The sequence below is a fragment of the Quercus robur genome, chromosome 12 (genome assembly GCF_932294415.1).
Source record: "Quercus robur chromosome 12, dhQueRobu3.1, whole genome shotgun sequence".
NCBI lineage: Eukaryota > Viridiplantae > Streptophyta > Magnoliopsida > Fagales > Fagaceae > Quercus > Quercus robur.
In genome coordinates, this window is record NC_065545.1 from 35,620,721 (window position 1) to 35,643,107 (window position 22,387).

The window sequence follows — 22,387 nt, forward strand, 5'->3', positions numbered from 1 at the left end:
AATTTCAAACTAACGCTAAGATTACTTTTTTACCCCAACAATAACAATTTGTTACTTAAGATTTGTTGTAAAAATATTGTAGACATATCATTTCTCCAATTTTTTTTCTTGATACTATCAAATACAAGAATACGCATAAAATTTTTCTTACATAAGGTTTTCCAAAAAAAAAAAAAAAACAAAATTTTTTTCAATTACTAATCCATAGCAGTACATAGAGCACTTGCGCTGACAAAGCATACAATACAATCTTTAGACTAGTAGTAACTAATATAGAGCCGACGGTCCAGTGGCCGGTATCGGAGGTTTGGTTACTGAAACCTCAATTCGATTGAACCATTTGGTGGGTTAGCCATGTCCCACACTGTCACGTAGGCCCTACGCATAAGCCCTCCATTGCTGACCATCCTTGGCACCATAAAACAACAAGATCCATCCATCATTTTAATAATTCCATATGTAATCCATTTTTTTTTTTTTGGCTGACTAAAAAAGAGGTAGGAACTTGGAGGTAAATCACATCCTACCGGGCAGGATATACCATGAGATTCTCTCATTAGTTTGTGGTCTTGGTGCTAATGAGTCCCGCACTACTTGAACTCAAGTGTTATGGCGAGGTAGATTAGGTGCTGACCCCACTAAACTTTCTAACCGCGTTCATATGTACACACAATACCATTTCATAGCTCCAATTAGGCAATTACTACCTTTTGAATACTATTAACCCCCACCCCCACAAAAAAGAAGAAGGAATACTACTATCCAGAATAATACCTAATAGTATCACTTAAAAGGGATTAATGTACAACTAATATGTTAAAATCCCAAGGATTAGTTTCGCCGTTCTTAATCTTGTGTGATTCATGAAGTTATTGCTTTAAGTGTGAGTTGGATTAATTTTTTAGTTTATTTACATGTGTATAGCCTTTTAAAGGTTCACTTTTTCTTTAATGTAAACTGTACGTTTATCAATTTTCAAACAAATAAACAAATAAACTGTTAAAACTTAAAAGAAGTTAACCCTCCTTTTCTAGAAACAAACACGCACGCATATAAATGAGAGAGAATTATGAGATTCAAACACAAAGGTACAAGAAATTAACTAATCAAACACAAGTGAGCTAATTATATATAGGCATATAAAACCATATATAGAGGGTTTTTTTTTTTTTTTTTTTTTTTAAATTTATTTATTTTAATATCAGATAGAATTTCTACTTTAGCCTAATCTGAGTGTATATGTGTGTGAAATTCCTTTCTGAAAACTTGAATCCCGGCCCTTACCCCCCATCCTACAAACACTTATACTTGTAAAGTAACTACCGCACTAAGGATGCGTTGTGGTCATATATAAAAGGTGTTAGAGCAACTATAAAATGATTAATTGGAGGACTTTAACAACCTAATAAATGAATGTTTGAAATGCTTTTTTTCGTAATTGGTGACACATGTTAATAAAACTAGTTGCAGATATGTGCGTTGCCCATGATAATTTTTTAGGTAAAATACTATTTTAGTCTTTAAACTTTATAAAGAGTAAAAAAAAAATAGTTTATCATATTTTTCATAATCTTGTCTATAACGTTTTTTTACCATTATTATATATTTACTGGTTGATAATTTGCATAACATAGATATTAAATAAGAAGTAGAATTGTTTATTAGATTTTTTTAAGTCAAAGTATATGAAGATTATATATATATATATATATAATTAAGGTTAAATGAAATGTAAAAAAAAAAAAAAAAAAAAGAGATTATAAAATTTTTCAACTTTATCTCATTTTTAATTATGATAGGAAATATAATTTCCCTAGTTAGAGTTTGATTAGTTTTAAGTTTAAAATTTATATTATTATATTTAATTTTTGATTATTGATTTGATTAAGTGAATGTAATGGTTGATTTTATTGCACTATGAAGTTTTCAATGTCCTTTGTATAGTCATCTCTATTTTATTTTTTACTCCACTTGACAACTTTTTTATTTTCCAAATAACGGTTACTAATTGACGTTTAATTTTATTTATTTTTTTCTTCCTTTATTTATTCTTTATTACTTTGTTTGTTCCCTTGCTAGTTGTAATTTTTATGGTTATCAATAAGAAATAGATATCATGGATGACTTAAATAGTTATAGATGTAGTTACGTTGGTGCCTTAGTGGCATGTCAAATGTTTTTTTTTTTTTTTCCTTCTTCTGATGAATTTTCAAGAAAATATGAAAGGCATTTCTTTAGTTTGGTCTCAATCAATTAAGACACCCATAATATCTTAACAGAAGTACTGATGAGCCTTAAATTTTTTTTAATTTATGAAGTGGTTAGGTTAGTGGTATGTCAAAGTTTTTTTTTTTTTTTTTAAAAAAATCCCAAGGAAATGTAAAAGGTTTTTATTTATTTTTAAAAAGAAAAGAAAAGAAAAGAAATGGTTACTAATTGACCACTTTTTTATTTTCCAAATAATGGTTACTAATTGACATTTGATTTGATTTCTTTTTTTCTTCCTTTATTTATTCTTCATTACTTTGTTTGTTTTCTCACTAGTTGTAATTTTTATGTTTATCAATAAGAAATAGATATCATGGATGACTTAAATAGTTATAGATATAGTTACGTTAATGGTATGTTAAAAGTTTTTTTTATTTTATTTTAAGTCAAATGGTTTTTTTTTTTTCAAGGAAATATGAAATAGTTTGGTCTCAATCAATTAAGACATCCATAATACCTTAATGGACGTAGTAATGAGCCTTAATTTTTTTTTTTAATGTATGAAGTGGTTAGGTTAGTGGTATGTCAAAGTTTTTTTTTTAAAAAAAAATCCAAGGAAATGTAAAAGGTCTGTAAAAAAAGAAAAGAAAAGAAATGGTGACCTTTTGAATTGTAGAAATATGATTGTTTTAATTACCTTGTTATGGATTTCATTATTTAGTTATAAACATTTAAATTAAAGTAGATGAATATATAAATACAAAATTATATGTAAAGTTACAATTGCACAAGATAAATATGTATAGATAATATATATATATATATATATATATAAATTTATATGTATGATTTTTGATTATTCATGAATCATTATTTCATTGTTTACTTATAAATATCTAAATTAAATTTTTTTTATAAGAAAAATCTAATTAAAATAGATGAATATGTAAAGGTAAAATTATATGAAAAGTTAAAATTACCCAAAATGAATGTTTAACCACTGGTAGATATATGTAGGTGTGATAATTCGTGTTCGCGGGTTGGGTTTGTGTTGTGTCAAGTCATGAGTATTTGGCTATACGAGTTGACCCGAACTCGACCTGTTTGCTAAACGTGTCAGGAATCCTCAACTTGAACATGACCTGTTTATTAAATAGGTCAACCCGACCCAACACGTTTAACTCGTTTAATTAACAAGTTATATAAAAGTCAATACAAATGACCCATTTTATAATCTATTTAATTAATAGGTCATACTTAACCAATATAATCTTTATCAATTCCCATGTACATAAAATTAAAATACAATTACAACTATAAATATTAGTAAACATATAAAAACAACCATAAATTAAGTAATAATATCAAAATAACTAATAACTTTGTAAGCTAAATAGGTCAAATGGGTCAGACGGGTTCGCATGTTGAACACGAACCCGACTCGTTTATTAAACAGGTTAGCCGTGTCAACCCGAATATGACTCGAACTTGTTTAGCCTTAACCTATGACCTGTTTATAAAGGGGTTAGTTGTGTCAGGTTTGCAGGTTGTGTCAGATTTTGCCACCCCTAGATAGATGTTTTTTGAAGACTAAAAGTATGCTTGATTGCTTTAGCTAGAACTATATAACTATGCAAATATTGTTGCGAGTGGTTCCATCATTTACAAATTATCAAGTTTGGTAGTCTTACATAATAGATATTTCATTTAGCAAAAAAATTTACATGAACTTCTCTTTTGTGACAACTTTTTTTTTTTATTTATTTATGTTGAAACAACTCAAGAATATTAAGAATTAAGTTACTGCATTTTGTAGCTGTAAAATACGTTAGTGATATAAAAAATAGAAAATTTTTAAATATTTTAAAAACATTTTTAGTAGATTGTAATATAAAACATTTTTTTTTCTCAATTTTGTATGTAACTTTTCCAAGGCATGCTATGTAACATAGGAGCATTATATTATTATATATTATATGTATAATGCAGTAGAATAATATTTAATAATCAAAGAGAGAAAAAAAAAAAAAAAACTTAAAACACAAAACTAAATCACATCAACCCAAAGTAGAATTCTAATTAACACAAAAGTTCATCAACCTATAGTATGGATACAATAAAAAGAAAAAATCAAACAAAAAATGAAAAAAAATTGAGAGAGAGAGAGAAGTAACATTTTTTGTGTAAGAAGACTATGCATAGAATGGACAATAAAATGTCAAATTTATAGTAAGATGTTGAGAATAAGAATAGTCAAAATAAAATAAAATAAAAGGGTAGAGAGAGAATGAAATTAAGGTAGAAATTAGTTGGGAGATAAAATGGTAAAAGGAGGGGAGAGTTTGGGAAAATTAATAATATAAATGATGGTTAAATGATATTTTAATTTTTAAATAATGGAGTTTTTAAGCTACCTTAAATGAGAAAATGTTTAAACAAATATAGAAACAAAAAAGATAATGATGTGGCTGCTAATGTGGTTCAATTGGAGCATAGCAACAATAAATGCTACGCTTCAGTTTTTAGATATATATATATATATATATAGTTTAGTAAAATTCCTAGTATTACTACTATGATGTCGTTTTGTCCAGCAACATATATAACCACAATATATAGCTAGGTAGTGAGGATAATTGCTATTCACATGGACCTTAAAAGAGTAGGTTAGGTTATAGGTTATAAGGTTCTTCGGTGGTGGTGATGGAAATGAGAGAAAAATTTCAAAATCCGTACCTGTTGGTTGGTGTAAGAGATGAAGTGAAACAAATGATGGAGCAAAGACAAAAAGAAGTCTCTGGTTAGAACACAACAAATGAAAGGTAATTATGAGTAAAAGAAAGTTATATTTGTGGAGAATGTCACTTACAAGATTGTGGAGCTAAGTTCGAGTAAGAAGTTCAAGCATTGCTTGAACTCCATTATTGAGCTTATGTTTAGTTGAGGACAAGGTGTGGAGGGCCTCTACGGCTCTATCCACAAACTCGGCAAAGAGAACATCTAAAGAGGCATAAGTGAAGAAACCTCATGAGCTAGAGGCGGAGAATTTTATTAATGATGCACAAAAATCGTCAGTGAGTTGATCGTCTACACACGTGCCAATGGGTGTACCTGAAGAACAAAAGAGAAGAACTAATCAGAGAGCACTAGTGGGATGCTGGCCAAAAACCCTTCGTAGGTTAAGTCAGTGATAGAAGAATTTCCAAGAACTCAAGAGTGCAAGAGTTAGGGAGAATTCACCTAACTCAAGAAGGTTAGGGTTTGTGGAATATATAGCAGTGGAGAGCTGACTTGAATCCCTTGATATGAGGGAATTTCCTTATAGAGAGAAGGATCCCAAGATATTTGGGATCACCTTCCCATATATAAGAGATCTGATTGTGTGATAGAATCTTTGGTTGTGATGTGCAAGTAATTTTCATGTAAGGACATATGAGTGGACCTCATGTAAGTTCCATGGAAAACCCTAAGGTGATGGGTCGTCAGGATTGGAAGTTGGATTGTCAACCTGACCCGACTGCCCATGGGGTCGGTCATCCCTTTAGGATCAGTTTGGGTGTAAGGTTGATGATCAGACGAGGAAGGTTTGACACCCCGTGTCGATCAATCAAAAATTATCCTCATCATTTATGTTTTGTATTAATTTTTGTTTGTGATAATTTTTTTTTTTGGAGGATTTGTTTGTGAGAATTAGTGAGAATTGTAAGTATGGTTTTAATCAGTAATATTAGTTAATAGTGGACTTTAGTTAATGGTACCCATGGATATAAGCAGCAAATACAATTCTTTGCAACTCATGTAATGGCAATTAATGGTTATTCTAGAAACTCCAACAAGGAAATAAAAGCTCCTTGATCTTCATAAAATCTACTATTTTCACTTGAATTTCAACAATACAGAAATTGACTATATATCTTCATTCTACGAACCATATCGTTTAATTTCTTATGCTTGGAGAGGTATTGGGCCACTTACATTTAATAAAGGTAGATTCATACTTATCACTTATGTACACACTACATGCATGACCCGCTATAGCAGAATCCCATACAGGTTGCAATATCTGAGAACTTTGCTACTTTGGTTATTGGAATATATAATATCTGAAGTTCTTTGTTGTCTGAGTGATTTGTAACCTATCTATCGGGGAAGCTAGCCAAAATGGTTTATGGGAAATTTGATAGACATTATGCAAACATTGTCATGGGAAATTTGATGTTGATAGGGTTAAAATTTGTCATGTGGTGTCGAATGTGATATAGATTCGTATAGTTTTAGGCTAATTAGAATTGTTGACCTTGAGGGTTTTGGAAGTATCATGTCAACATTGATGTTGGAATGTTCAGACTTGAAAGGGAATTGTTGAATGATTTTTGATTAGGAAAATCTACCCTGACCGGATACAGGGACGGATCTAGGACTTGGAATTTGGGACGGCGATTTTGCTGCAGGCTACGTGTAGAGATTTAGCTTTTGGCTTTGCTGCTTAATTGCTAAGGGGTTTAATTTATTTATTTTTGTGTGTTTTTGATGTGTGCCTTGCTTCTAGGTAAGGACAAAATTATTTCATTAAATTTTTTTTATAGGATCGAGCTGTTTGTTTTTGGTAAAATTGATTGATTAAGCTTAATCGTTTTTATCTTTACTATTGGTAATTTTGTTGTTGGGTTAATTTTTTTGGGCTTGTATATTTTTTTCTAGATTTTAGATCAAGTTTTTTTATGGCATTTAAAAGGAGGAAAATGCTAGAACTACAAACATTTTTTTTTTAAATAACTAATATGGTGAGTAGTTATTGGTAAGTTAAAAAGTGATATAAGTGGTGGGCCTAAATGTAAACTAATAAGAATTTACTACTTCAATAATTTGTAAAAATGTTGTAGAAAATTTTGTGGCTATAGCTAGCATTACTCGTAAAAAAACTAATGATATTATTAAGGGGGGTAAAGTGTAATTTTATAGAATAAACTTGCTAAAATTAGTACCTATATAATACTAGTATTTTTTTTTAAAAACTTTTTAGGGGAAGTCATTGCCGCCCTTCGTCTAACTATGCCTTTGTCCCTGGCTAGAAAGCATTTAAAGAGTGTTGATTGACCAAATGGTACATACATAAGAGAAATTATAGAAGTCACATTTTAATATTAATGAGTCACTACGACGTATGAATGCAGTCACACTCTTCTCTAATAAGTTTCATAATTATTAATTTGTTTTATTTTGCAGTTTTTTTTGGCTAAATTAAAAAAAAATGTGAATTTTGGGAGCAAGTAACTTTTTACCGTGACGAGTTAAACTCCTATGTTAGATGGCTTCACCAACCCTGCTATCCTCACAACTCAAACTCAAGTGCTAAGGTGAGATGGATGAGATGCTTGACCACAAGACTCCCACCCTGAGGTCATAATTATTAATTTGCGTTCCACTCCTGATTTGTAAATTAAAAGGAATGGCCAAAGTGAAATTTTCACTCCATTAATTTGTTTTGACATTAATATTTTCTAGATTATAAATCATTTTCTAAAATGTATTTTTTAGAAAACTATATCATTTTCTAATATTTGGTAGTGATCTTAAAATTAGTTGAAAAACTATTTCTTGACTTTCCTTATTAAGATTAGTGTGAGATAGTGTTGTTTTCCAGAAAGTTTTAGGAGAAAACAACTCTATTTCATGCTAAGTTAAATAAAAAAAGTTAAAAGAGAATTTTCCTTTAAATCAGTGTTTTTTTCCTGATACTACTAAATATAAGAAAATACATAAAATTACCTTTACATGCTGGTTTCCATCAAAACAAACAATATATATATATATATATATATATATATTTTTTTTTTTAAATTACTAATCCACAGCAATACATAGAGTACTTATGCTGACAAAGCATAAAATACAATCTTTAGACTAGTAGTAATTAATATAGAGCCGATGGTCCGATGCCCAATATCTACGGTCTAGTTACTTAAACCTCAGTCCATTTGATTGAACCACTTGGCGGGTTAGCCATGTCCCACACTGCCACGTAGGCCCTATGCATGGCCCTCCATTGCTGACAATCCTTCCGCACCATAAAACAAAAAGATCCATCCATCATTTTAATACTTTCATATATATAGCAATTTATTTTTTTGCTGGATAAAAAAAATGGTAGGGTTATGGAGGTAAATCACATCTTTTAACCTGATATGATATTGTAGACACTCGATTTTGCACCTATAATTTAATCAAGGAAGATGGCTAGAGTGACCATTCATATACCCGAAAAAATCATAGTTGCTTTGCATGCATTAATTCATTCATTGCATAACATAAAAATGATCTTGAGATTCTAACGATTGCGATGGTATGACCGATTTCCAAATTGGACAGTTGGATTGAAAGATATCACATGATCAAGTTTGCATGGTCTGCATGCATTTTGTTTGGGTGAAACCAACCACACATGATTAATTTAAGTTAATTTTGATTGGTTAGACAATTAAAATTAATTAAATAATTTTGTGATTGGTTGTTAGTTAGTGTCAAAAATAGACGTGCTTGCATTGGAATAAAGTGGATAATCAGATAACAATGAAATTGTGGATAATTAAGACTTTTTGGAATATTTATCTACAAGATAATCATTACTTTAGAGACTTGAATATCCAGAAAAGGGGTTTAATTTTTAGAATACGGATTAAAAATGCATCTAAGTGCAATTTCCGGCTAAAAAATCCTTAAAAAAGTAGTCGAAAATGGACCAAAATTCAAACGTAGGTCCAGCACCCAAGAGGGCCATTCGGCACTCTTGGAGTGTTGATCGACACTTCCCAAGTGCCGATTGGCACAAACTCGAGGCCCAGCCTAGCGACTCCTGAATTGAGATAAGCTCTACCCTTTTCGATTTTTTAGAGATGATGATGCATCCAAATTCGTATTTGATCATTCAGCTAATTTTCGAAGCATTCCAACCTCTATAAATAAAGGATACCTCTCAAAATGTAACACACTTTTTTACACTTTCTAACCCCCCCCCCCCCCTTCTCTCTTTTTGGCTCTTCTCTTTAAAAAAAAAAAAAAACCCCTTACGTTAGAGACGTTTTGGAGGCTCTTGCCTTAGGAATTTCTTTTTTGTAAGTAAAGTATTTTAGGCTTCAAAGGGTTGAATAAATTTATTTGAATCCTAAAATATTCTTTTACTAGAAGAGCATGCTCATGCAAGAGGTATCTTCTTCTTCTTCTTCTTCTTCTTCTTCGTTTTTTTTTTTTTTTTTCTCCTTTCATTACTTTTTGTTCTTGTTTGATGCATGAATATTGTTTAGCATTTTTTTTTATTTTATTATTATGTTCTATTCTTGATATATTATTGCCATGCTCATATGTTGCTAGACTTTTCTTTAACATGTGATTGTTTACGGTAATTCTTTTTCTTGAGTTTCGAAATATGCAATGGCTAACAATTTTTTATGAGATCTAAAAACTGATTTGAATTTTCAGATATGATTTTTTAACATAAAACGGATCTGTATTTTCATTAAATACAGATATGATTTTTCTCTAATTCAAAAACAGATTTGTATTTTCATTAAATATAGATCTAATTTTTCTCTAATTCAAAAATTGATCTGAATTTCAGATCTGATTTTTTTTTTTTTTTAACATAAAAGATCTATATTTTCTTTAAATACAGATCTGATTTTTCTCTAATTCAAAAACTGATCTGTATTTTTTAGATCTTACTTCTCTAATTCAAAAATTGATCTGAATTTTCAGATCTGATTTTTTTTTTCTAATTCAAAAACTAATCTGTATTTTTCAGATCTGATTTTTCTCTAATTCAAAAACTGATCTATATTTTTCAAATCTGATTAAAAAAAAAAAAAAAACATAAGGCAGATCTGTATTTTCATTAAATACAGATCTGATCTTTTTTAGAAAAGATTTTGTTTGTTACAAAATTGCAAGTTTTGAAATTTAAAAGAAGAAATTGAAAGTTAGATTGAAATTTTGTTTTTGTTTTTTTGTTTTTAAATATGTGATGCATGCATAATAAATTCACTTCATGAATGTGGATCCTCTTTTAAAAAGTCTTTTTTTATTTGTTATTCATAAAAAATAGATCTTATATTTCTTGATAAAATCATTTTTTTAAAACAAAAACAGACTTGATCCTTTTTTACAAAAATCTTAATCTTTCTTTTTATATAAAAAACAGATTTGATTTTTTCTTTACAAATCAAATTTTCTTTTCTACACAAAACGGATCTGAATTTTCTTAAAAAAGGAGGACGCATCCATAAGGTTAATTTATTTGAATTAATTCTAGTCAAGTGTCTGTCATGTATGTTAAACATATCATTCACCTCATGCAAAAAGGGGTATATTTGTTATTAGAGTCTAGAAGACCAGACTCTATTTGGGCGGAATGGGTGCCTAATACCTTCTCATTTTGTAATCTAACCTCCGAGCTTAGGATTTTTGGATAGGTAGATTAGTGTTTTATTCTTTTTTAATTTTTGGTAGATTGTAATTAGAACCAAAAGTTTTGTATTCTTTTGCATAAATTGTAAGTAGGACTCAAAGCCTTGTAAGGTTTAATTTACCAAAATTGTACTTGTTTTCATTCATCAATGACAATGAAGCATTTTATTATGTGTTTTGTATTTTATTTTTTCTTATTTTTTTGTATAAAAAATAAGTGGCGGCTTCACACCATTTACCCAAAAAGAGAGGTGCCCTTAAAAGCACCAAAATCTCTTTTTTTGAGAGCACCCTCCTCAAGGACGTTTGTGGTCTCTCACAAATATACCAAGAGATTCCCTCATTGGCTTACGACCCTGGTGCTAATGAGTCCCACACTACTTGAATTCAAGTGTTATGGCGAGGTGGATTAGGTGCTTAAGCACTAGACTTCCATATTGAGGTTCATATGTACACAGTACAACATTTTGGCTAGCATTTCATAGCTCCAATTACTACCTTTTGAATACTATTAACCAGAAAAAGAAAAAAGAAGAAGAAAAAGAATACTAGTATCCAAAATAATACCTAGTAGTATCACTTAAAAGGGATTTGTAGGGTCACAATTTGAGGCCCAAGCCCAAAATATATGAAGTCTTGGTCCAATGAGCCCAATACAATGAATTTGTAGAGAATGGGTCAAAGAACTAGGTCCTAATGAATTGGACAACGACTAGTATTGAATTGCATGACATTCAAACACAAACCAAGGATGTTGATACCAATAAACTTCCAGTCCGAGGAGGTTAAATCTAGATATAATGTTCACTTAGAATGATTTAGATTGCTTCCTCTTTTTTCTCTCCCTTTCAATCTCTCTCTCATGGAGGGTCTTTCACATTATATAGCTGCTCTTAGATTATCTTGATCCTACACTTGTTGATCATCTGAGTCCCTACTTGAGTACCCGTCCCATCAGACACCCCTTTCAGCCTTCTGTGAGTTGTGGTAGCCAAGGCAGCACTGTTCAGTGGTTTTCTCCACATAAACGGCCAGAGAAATAGTTGTTATGCATTTAATGCAGTGGTAGTAGTTTTTTCTTAGATATTTTGTGAATTGAATCTTAGGTAATGAAGACTGACATGCATAGACTTATATCATGTGGAAGAGAATAAAAAGGGGTAGACAGTCTGTATATTGCGCATAAATACAAGTTTAAATTTGCCTTGGGTCTGTTTTGGCTTCAAGTCCTATTTAAACATTTACGTATATGCATTTGAGTATTAGTTTCATCCCTATATGTGGTTTGAAAGACCTGACCCATTTTAAGATCTGTTTGTTATTTGAGCAATGATCGAAGCAGTTAATTTCCCTTAAAACTATGGTCCGAGGAGCCATGTAAGACTTAGGTTCTGTTTAACACTTGGATTGATGTCAACAGTTGTTAATTTCCCTTAAGCCGGTTGTCTGAGGAGCCATGCAGGAATAGGTTCTATTTAATACTTGAATAGATGTCAAAAGCAATTAATTTCCCCTAAGCTTGTGGTACGAGGAGCCATGTAGGACTTAAGTTTTGTTTAATACTTGAATAGATTGAGAGACAAGAAGCACGATGCCTTTATACAACAAAAGAACTTATTTAGAAAGGAAATTTTCATTAATAATAGTACATTTTCAGGTTGCTTACATTCCAAAGGCGTGGTATTACATTCTCATCTAAATCTTCTAGAAAATATGCTCCAATACCAACAACTGAGTGATGCGATATGGTCCTTCCCAATTTGGTCCCAGCTTTCCCTATGCTAGGTTTTTTGCAGTGCCCAGAACTTTCCTCAACACTAAGTCCCCAGGCACTAGTGGCCTTAGCTTTACTTTGGCATCATATCCTTGCTTGAGTTTGTGTTGGTAGTAGACCAATTGAACCATTGCCCTTTCCCTTATTTCTTCGATAAGACCTAGGCTTTTCTCTAGCAGCTCATTGTTATTGCTCGGATAGAATAAACTGGTTTTTAGTGTTGGAAAGCTCGTTTCTAGAGGAATAACGGCCTCGGCCCCATAAGTCATCGAAAAATGGGGTCTCTCTTGTTGATCTGCGAGGTGTGGTCCGATACGTTCATAGGACGTGTGGCAGTTCTTCCACCCATCTTTCCTTCGCGTTGTCTAACCTCTTCTTGAAGCCGTTCACTATGACCTTGTTAACAGCCTCGGCTTGTCCATTCTCCTAGGGGTAGGCTAGGATAGAATATCTATTAGTGATTCCTAATTCGCAACAGTACCTCTTGAAGGCCTTACTATCAAACTGAAGACCATTGATCGAGATGAGGGAGTGAAGGACCTCGAATCGAGTAATAATATTTTTCCAAATGAACTTTTTGACGGCCATATCTCTGATATTCGCTAAAGGTTTAGCTTTTACCCATCTAGTGAAGTAATCAGTACCGACGAGTAGATACCTTTTGTTCCCTGCTACCTTGGGAAAGGGCCCGAACAAATCCAAGCCCCATTGAGTGAATGACCAAGGGCTGGCCAGTGGATTGAGGATCCTTCTTGGTTGATGTATATTTGGCGCAAACCTCTGACATTGGTCACACTTCTTCACGTACTCAAATGCTTCTTTCTGCATGTTTGGCCACCAGTACCCTTGGGTGATGGCCCTATGAGATAAGGATCTGTCTCTTGTGTGGCTTCCACAAATCCCTTCGTGTAATTCCTCCAGGATTAGTTCTGAGGCCTCAGGGTGTACGCAGAGTAAGTATGGTCCAGAAAAGGAACGTTTATACAGCTTTTGGTCCTTGGATAGCCAGAACCGAGAAGCGTTCCTCCGTATCTTGTTAGCCTCGGTCTTCTCTTCGGGCAAGATGTCTTCCTTTATAAACAGTACTAGAGGGTCCATCCAGTTAGGTCTCACTCTGACATTGTGGACATGGATTACCTCTCTGTTTGTCACTGAGGGTTTGTTTAAACCTTCCACAAGGATGACCCGGGGCAAACTTTGAGCCGAGGAGGTGGCAAGCGTGGCCAAAGAGTTGGCATGTGTGTTCTCACTTCTAGGGATATGCAGTAAGCTAAAAGAATCGAAACGCAACTGCAGGCATTTAACTTGGGTAAGTATCCCTACATTCTTTCATCTCTTACTTCTAATTCCCCATTCACTTGGCCAACGACCAGTCTTAAGTCTGAGAACACGTTTACTGCTTTCCTGCCCAGTTTTTGAACCATGGACATCCCCTCCAGTAGGGCCTCATACTCAGCCTCATTATTTGTGGCCGAGAAACCCAGCCTTAACGACTTTTCGATGGTGATCCTTTCAGGGGAAATCAGAATTAGCCCCACTCCGGAGCCCCTTTGGTTCGTAGCGCCATTAACATATACTTTCCAGCATGTCAGCCTCTGTACGGAGATTGCACCAACTGATTTTTCATCCATGTTCTGCGTCTTTGCTTCCTCTTCTAACGAGGGTTCAGCGAATTCAAGCACCAAATTTGCGAGGACTTGGCTTTTGACAGAAGTACGAGGCATGTACTTGATGTCAAAAGCCCCCAGAATTGGGCCCCACTTAGCAACTCTTCCTGTATAATCAAAACTCCGAAGTATGGACCTAAGCGGGAGCTGAGTTAGAATGATAACTGTGTGTGCTTGGAAGTAGTGGAGAAGTTTTCGTGTAGCTTGAACCACCGCTAGGATGACCTTTTCTAATGGTAAGTATCAGATCTTAGCTTTATGCAACGATTTGCTCACATAATAAACTGGTCATTGCACGCCGTTGTCCATTCGTATTAGCACTAGGCTTATTGCATGAGGGGCCACAACGATGTAGGTGAACAAGACCTCATTGGCCTCGGGGTTGAACATGATTGGTGGCCGGGATAGATATTCTTTAAGTTGTTGGAAGTCCAAAACACAATCCTCGGTCCATTCAAATCCCTTCCATTTATTCAACAAGAGGAAGAAAGGTCTGCACCTGTTTGCTGATCAGGAAATGAAACGGTTTAGGGCAGCAATCATGCTGGTAAGCTTTTGGACTTCCTTTGGATTCCGAGGAGGCTGCAAACTGTTGATAGCCTTGATTTGATTGGGACTGATCTCGATCCCCCTGTAGGTCACCATATAGCCCAAGAATTTTCCTGACCCTACCCCAAATGAACATTTGGATGGATTGAGACGCAGCTTGTGTTTCCTTAGAATTTCAAAAATGTCCCTAAGGTCTTTCACGTGCTCAGACACCACCTTACTCTTCACTACCATGTTGTCTATATAGACTTCATTGCTCTTACCCAGTTGCAGCTTAAACATTCTGATCATCATTCTCTAGTAGGTGGATCCTACATTTTTCAAACTAAAAGGCATCACCTTGTAATGGTAGTTTCCAATGGGAGTGATAAAAGCTGTCTTTTCTTGGTTATCTGCGACCAGTGGTATTTGATGATATCCTTGAAAGGCGTCCAAGAAGCTCACTCGAGGATGGCTCGCAGTCGCGTCTACCAACTGATCTGTCCGAGGCATAGGGAATGGATATTTTGGACAGGCTTTATTCAGATCCGTGAAGTCTACACAAACTCACCATTTACCACTCTTCTTCTTTACCACAACAGTATTGGCCAACCACTCGGGATAAAAAACTTCCTTGATAGCCCTTGCTTTTTTAAACTTCATCACTTCGTCCCTAACAACATTGGCATGCTCTTTCGTCAGGTGTCGAGGTGGTTGCTTCTTAGGTGTGGTAGATGGGTTAACGTTTAGGTGGTGGCAGATGAAACTTGGATCAACCCCTGGGGCCTCGTAGGTGTCCCACGCAAACACGTCCACATTTTCTCTGAGAAACCTAATCAGTTCTTCTTTCTCTTGAGAAGGTAGTTTCGAGCCGACTTGAAAGAATTTATCTGAATTAACGCCAACGGCTACCTTTTCCAGATCTTCGCATTTTGCCTCCTCGGTTGATTCATTACCGGGCAATACCAGGGTGGCTGATTGCTATAAGCCCTTTCCAGTAGAGGCCGAGGGCTCAGCATTGGGTTGGCGTGAGATGGTAGCCACCATGCACTGTCCGGCCATGGTCTAATCCCCCACAATCTCTTTAACTTAGCTCTCTGACAGGTACTTCACCTTCTGGTGGCATGAAGCCAAGGTCTAGCCACAATGGCCATGTAGGGTGAATAAGCGTCAACTACAATGAAATCCACCTCTATCACATCCGAACCGGTTTGTATGGGTAGCCTGATCTGGCCCTTTGGAGTAACGGTTTTTCCTTCGAAACTCACTAGAGGGGAATCATACGCCGATAAGTCCTCGGGTTTTAGGTTCAGCCCCTTGTACAGGTCGGGGTACATTACTTCCACGGCGCTGCCCTGATCTACCAGCACTCTCTTCACATTATATCCTCCAATCCTAAGTGTGACTACCAGAGCATGGTTATGAGGTTGGATGGTTCCAATCTTATCTTTGTTCGAGAAACCCAACACTTGTGAAGCTCCCTTCTTAGCCTTTTTGGACTCTCGATCGTTATCCTCGGTGGAAATCTGAGCCACAGACATTACTCTGGAAGGGCAAGAGCTGGTCCTTCCCGGAGCAGTAAGAATGACATTTATCGTGCCTATAGGAGGTCTTAAGGAGGTGTCTCTCCGGGACTCAGGATTCGCCTATCCTTGTTAACCACTGGAATGATGTAGAAGGTGCCTCGATTTTCCTTCTCGGACCAGTTGGTCCAAGTGGTTCCTTAAGTTCCTGCAGTTCTTAGTGGTGTGCCTTGGTTCTTGATGGTATTGGCAATACAGGTTTTAGTTGTGCTTCATGGGGGTCTTCTGCCATTTTATTTGACCATTTGAAGAATGGCTCGTTCTTAATCTTCTCCAGAACCTGATGTACCGGAGCGACAGACTTGGATTGCCCCGCAAAGTCTCTCCTCAGCCGGTTGTTGTTGTTAAATCGATCCGGCCTGAAGTCCCTCCTCTCCTGAGGGACAATTTTCGCTTTTCCTTTACCCAACTGCTGGTCTTCTTTGACCCTTTTATACTTGTCGATCCGGTCCATGAGTTATTGCAAGCTAGTGACAGGCTTTCCTGTTAGGGATTTTCTTAAACCATGTTCAGTTAGGAGGCCGCTCTTGAAAGTGCTGATGGTGATGTTGTCATAGTTACCCTCTATTTCATTGTACATCTCCCAGTACCTGTCTGAGTAGGCTTTCAGGGTCTCCTCTTCTCGCATGGACAAAGATAATAGAGAATCCAAGGGCCAAGGAACCGTGTTACTTGTGATGAAGTGAGAGCCAAAAGCCTGGGTCAACTACTTGAAGGAACTTACAAAATTTGGTCTGAGGCCGTCAAACCATTTCATCGCCACTGGTCCCAAGCTGGACGGAAATACTTTGCACATCAAAGTCTCGTCTTTGGAATGGATGGCCATCCTCTGGTTAAACTGGCTTACGTGCTCTACGGGGCTAGTTCGACCGTTGTACATAGTGAAAGTAGGTTGATGGAATCGCCAAGGAAGCTTTGCCCCTTCTATTTTGTGTGTGAAGGGTGACTTAGAGATTTGGTCCAGGGCCTTGCTCATGGCGTCGTTCACTAGGCTTTTGCGGGACGGACTCTTGTGGCTGCGTTTATAGTGGTGCTCTTCCTCATAAGAAAAGGTCTCACTTGGCGGAGTTCTTGACCTTTGCCTATAATTGTCGTCTCCTTTGTCACTAGTATTTGAATTAGAGGGGGAACGCCTCCGTTGCACGCGATGTAGTTTCTTTTTTAAATCATCAATTTCCTGCTGTAGGGCTTTGTTATCGTCCTGCCTTTGGGATACGTGACTTCTCACCCTAGAATGGCTTCTGCTTGTATGGGTAGTACGTACACTACCCTCTCGACGTTTGTCCTAGTCTCTTTCCCGTTTGAGGTTGAGAAAGTTGTTCTGCCATTGAGAACCTGCTGGTTCTGTTTGGTGTGGACCTGATCCCACCATGTTTAACCACTGCACTCACTAGGGCACAAGCTCTTCCTACAGACGACGCCAATTATTGGGTCACAATTTGAGACTCAAGCCCAAAATATATGAAGTCTTGGTCCAATGAGCCTATTATAATGAATTTGTAGAGAATGGGTCAAAGAACTACGTTATAATGAATTGGACAACGACTAGTATTGAATTGCATGGTGTTCAAACACGAACCAAGGATACTGATACCAATAAACTTCCAGTCCGAGAAGGTTAAATCTGGATATAATGTTCACTTAGAATGATTTAGATTGCTTCCTCTTTTTTCTCTCCCTTTCAATCTCTCTCTCATGGAGGGTCCTTCACATTATATAGCTGCTCTTGGATCATCTTGATCCTACACTTGTTGACCATCTGAGTCCCTACTTGAGTACCCGTCCCATCAGACACCCCTTTCAGTCTTCTATGAGTTGTGATAGCCAAGACATCACTGTTTAGAGGTCTTCTCCACATAAATGCGGTCAGAAAAGTAGTTGCAATGCATTTAATACGATGGTAGCAGTTTTTCCTTAGATATTTTGAGTTTCCTTCTCGCACGTTCACAGTGCACATTTAGTATATACTTGGACTACATTTGTCATATCTGAGGAGGTATTCCTCCTCGGATATCCTTCTATTCATACCCCACTTGTGAGATTTCAACTAGGAACTCCTTAGTAGCTATTCGTTCCTCCTTGGACTTGTCTATATCCTTGGACAAGGCCCAAGGCCCAATATGCTACTTTGGGCCCTAGTCCCTACAGGATTAATAAATAACTAATATGTTAGAATCCCAAAGGATTAGTTTAGGAGTTTTTAGTCTTGGTGAGTCATGAAGTTATTGGTTTAAATGTGAGTTGGATTAATTTTAGTTTATTTATGTGTGTATCGATTTTAAAGGTTCATTTTTTCTTTAGATAAAACTATACATTTATTGATTTTCAAAAAAATAAATTAAGTCGTTAATTTTTTTTTTGAGAGAGTTTCAACCTATGGTGTCCGCTCCTGATAATAGCTCTTTATTCTCAGATCAAGACATCAATCAGTTTTTGGTGTAGGCGGGGATTGAATCCTAAATCTCTTATGCAACTATCAGATACTTTACCAGTTGAGCTAACTGAAACCCACAATTAAGCCGTTAAAACTTAAAAAAAGAAGTTAACCCCCTTTTTAGAAACAAATACACACATACAAATGAGAAAAATTGAGGTTCAAACGCAAAAACACAAGAAGTTAACTAATTAAAACACAAGTGAGCTAACTACATATAAGCTAACCATATAAAATCATAGAAGGTGTTAGAGTGACTATAAAATGATTAATTGGCAGACTTTATCATCTAAGAAATGCATGTTTGAAATAATTTTTGTGGTGATTAAATATATGTTTATAAGATTTATGTAATAAAATTAGTAGAATTCCTAGTATTACTATTGTCAGTGATGTCGTTTTGTCCAGCAACAAATATATATATATATATATATATATATACTATATATAAAAGGATTTCCCTCATTCAACTGGACTTTTTTCATGTCAAAAATGCCATCATCAAGTATCCAATAACTTTTCTTACAAGTTTTTAAAAAATAGGGTCAATAACATCATATCAATTTCCTTTTTTTTTTTTTTTTTTACAAGTTTAGACTTGCTTTTTTTCTTTTTTCTTTTTACTTTCAAAAATAGACATCCTTAAATTTAGGTCTCATTTTTCTAATTTCTTTTCACATTCTTCAATTCTTTTTCTTTTTTTTCTTTTTTTTTTTTTGATATATTTTTTTCACGTTCTTTTTCATTCTGTAAGGATGAGGTTTTTTTTTTTTTTTTGGATAGAATTATTGATGTAGATTACCGTGGGATAAGGATATGGTTTTTTTAAAAGAAAATTCAACCTATCGGATGAGGTTTTTATTTTTCGGATAGAATTATTGATGTAGGTTACCGTGAGATAAGGATAGGGTTTTTATTTTTTATTTTTATAAATTTTTTCTTTCAACTTACAGTAGGTTTTGTTTTGATAAGTAGGGTTGTTTTGAAAACATGAGTTAGTGGAAGAGTGGTTTTAATTTTAATTTTTTTTTAAAAAAACCTTAATCCCAATCTTTTCAAAACACTTATCCTTATCCCAATCTTTTCAAATACTACAACACTTTCAAATACACATTCAAAAAGTAAATTATATTTACTACTTATTTGTTAAAACAGAAATGCACATTTATCTTTTTATTTGTTTGAAAAAAAAAAAAAAAAACAATCACGTACTACTTTCAAATATAGATATTAAAATCACATTTAAAAAAAAAATCTCACATTCATCTCTCTTCTTTTTATTTTTATTTTTTTATTTTTTATAAAATTATCTATACTACTATTTAAGGGGCTTTCCCTGTTTGGATTCCTCATTTTTTTGGTTAAAAAATGCCCCTACACCCCTATATTTAAGTAAAGACAAAATTAAAAGACAATCTGGTAAAAATGTAACTCAAACTCCCACTAAAATATTACTTAAAAATAGGGTCACTTTCCTATTGATTTTCAAATTGCCTTATCCACTTATAAACTAAATTCTCAAAATAAAAATTATATATAATAAAATAAAAACACAGATTTTTGTTTTGTTAAAAAATAGGACCAATAAAACAAAATAAAAAAAAGCTTTATTGCATGCGCAAAGCGCATGTGATGAGGCTAATAAGTGAATAAAACAATTTGAAAATCAACAGGAGAGAGACTCTATTTTTTAGGAAATATTTTAAGGGGCTGCCCCTATTTGTTATTCTCATTTTTTTATTATTCAAAAATGCCCCTACGCTCCTATGTTTAAGTAGGGACAAAACTAAATGACAATTCAGTAAAAGTACAACTCTAACTCTTACTAAAACAATGCCTAAAAAATTAGACTTGCTCTCCTATTGATTTTCAAATTGCTTTATCCACTTATAAATTAGATTCTCAAAATAAAAATATAGTTTTTTTTTTGGCTAAAAAAAAAAAACCTTATTGGACACGCGAAACGCGTGTGATGAGGCTAGTCTTTTTTATGTGGTTCCAAAGATACCCTCAAAAAATAAACCATAACTCCTCTTAGAATTAGGGTTAGCAATGTCAAACATCACTCAACCTTCCCCTAAAAACATAAAATCAGTGAACTCACTCAATACACAATCATTCACCTTCCGTCTCACACTATTTTTTCAAAGCCATTTTGTGAATGAATACTACTGAAAAGGTATGCAAAACCTTTAATTTTGGTACCACATGCTCTTTGTACACAATATATATTCATTGAATTTGTTTCCTGTTCATGTAGATTTTTCGCTAGAGCCATTTTATGATAGAATTGCACAATCAACACAGTTGGAAAGGAATGTATGCAACATTAAACCTTAAATTTTGGTAGTCATTAAATTTATTCTTACGTTTCATGAAATTTTGGTTGAGAAAGTGTTTTTTTTTTTTTTTTCCTTTTTCATGCAGATTTTTTGCTAGAGCCATTTTGTGATAGAGCTGCACAATGAACACTACTGGAAAGGAAGGTATGTAACCATAAACCTTAATTTTTTTTTTAAATGATATATTTTTAGATAAATAAAACAAAAAATCATATAACCGATATATATATATATATATATATTTTTTTTTTTTCGTTTTTAAGTGAGTCTGCAAATCTTATAGGGAAAAGTCTGCTCTTCCTCATCATTACGTTTTTGTTTGCTTGGTTTTCTTTTTTATTATTTTCCTTTTTCTTTTGTGATTCATGGTTTTGTATTTTGCAACAATATAGGAATACATAAGTTGTTTACTTCGAGTCATACAATTAAAATATAATTCCTTAAGTTCCCTCTTTTATCTGATTCATTTTAGGAAATAAAATGCCATTCATATTTATTTTAATAAATAAAACTATTGGCATGAACATAAAACAAATTCATTAAAATCTCTCTCTCTCTCTCTCTCTATATATATATATATATATATAGATCTCTTTTATGCTTTACAAATCTTTACGTAAAAAATGGTGCTATTCTTTAATGTTTTTGGTTTCTTGATCTTAATTTTAACTAGTATTGCCAACGGGAAAAATTCAAAAACCAGCATCACATGACTATACAAACGTGATAATGGACTCCACACTCCACAGTACTTAATAACAATGTACATGTTCATGATATTGTTCATTGGGAGATTTGGAAGAATAAGCAATCAATTTTGAAACATGGAGGCTATTGATAATAAGGTACAATTTTTTTTAATAAATTCTCCCACTTATTATTTTGTCCAAATTAATATTAAAACAAATGTCATGCCACCAATGAGTTAGGTTTGAAAATTGCAAATTTATTCGCCCGGCTGGGAATTTTCTATTAAAGCTGACAAAAAAGTGTTTTGTAAATTGGTGAGGCAAGTCTTAAGAGTCACAAGGTGTGAGGTACGTTATGGTATAATATTTTAAATGATATTAACTAATATGTAATCTTAATTTTTGTAAACCAATTCTTTTTCTTCATTTGAAAGTTTCAAGAAAAGAGACAAATAGAAAATGAAAGTAAAGTACAATGTGGTTTCCAACATCAATGAGGATAAAGGCAAACTGAAAATGAAGGTCAAGGACAATGTTGTTTTCAAATTCCTTACATTGGTCCATTAACTTCTTAATAGTAGATTCCATAAACATTTGCACACACTATTTTAAACGGCTTATAATTACAAAATCATATTACACATTTTCACTTGATGTAAATTTTTTATAATTTATTTTGATAGTAAAAAAAATTAACACTAA

At 33.9% G+C, this 22,387-nt stretch overlaps 1 protein-coding gene across 1 annotated transcript; it reads right to left on the bottom strand.

Moving 5' to 3' along the window:
• Positions 1–15,746: 15,746 nt before the first annotated feature.
• On the bottom strand, positions 15,747–16,178 carry LOC126708439 (uncharacterized). The gene has a single exon (XM_050408233.1). The coding sequence runs from the start codon at positions 16,176–16,178 to the stop codon at positions 15,747–15,749; it is 432 nt and encodes a 143-aa protein (XP_050264190.1).
• Between the last annotated feature and the right edge of the window lie 6,209 nt (positions 16,179–22,387).

Coding starts and splice junctions, on each gene's coding strand:
- LOC126708439 (XM_050408233.1), bottom strand. CDS start 16,178: ATGTCTGTGGCTCAGATTTCCACCGAGGATAACGATCGAGAGTCCAAA.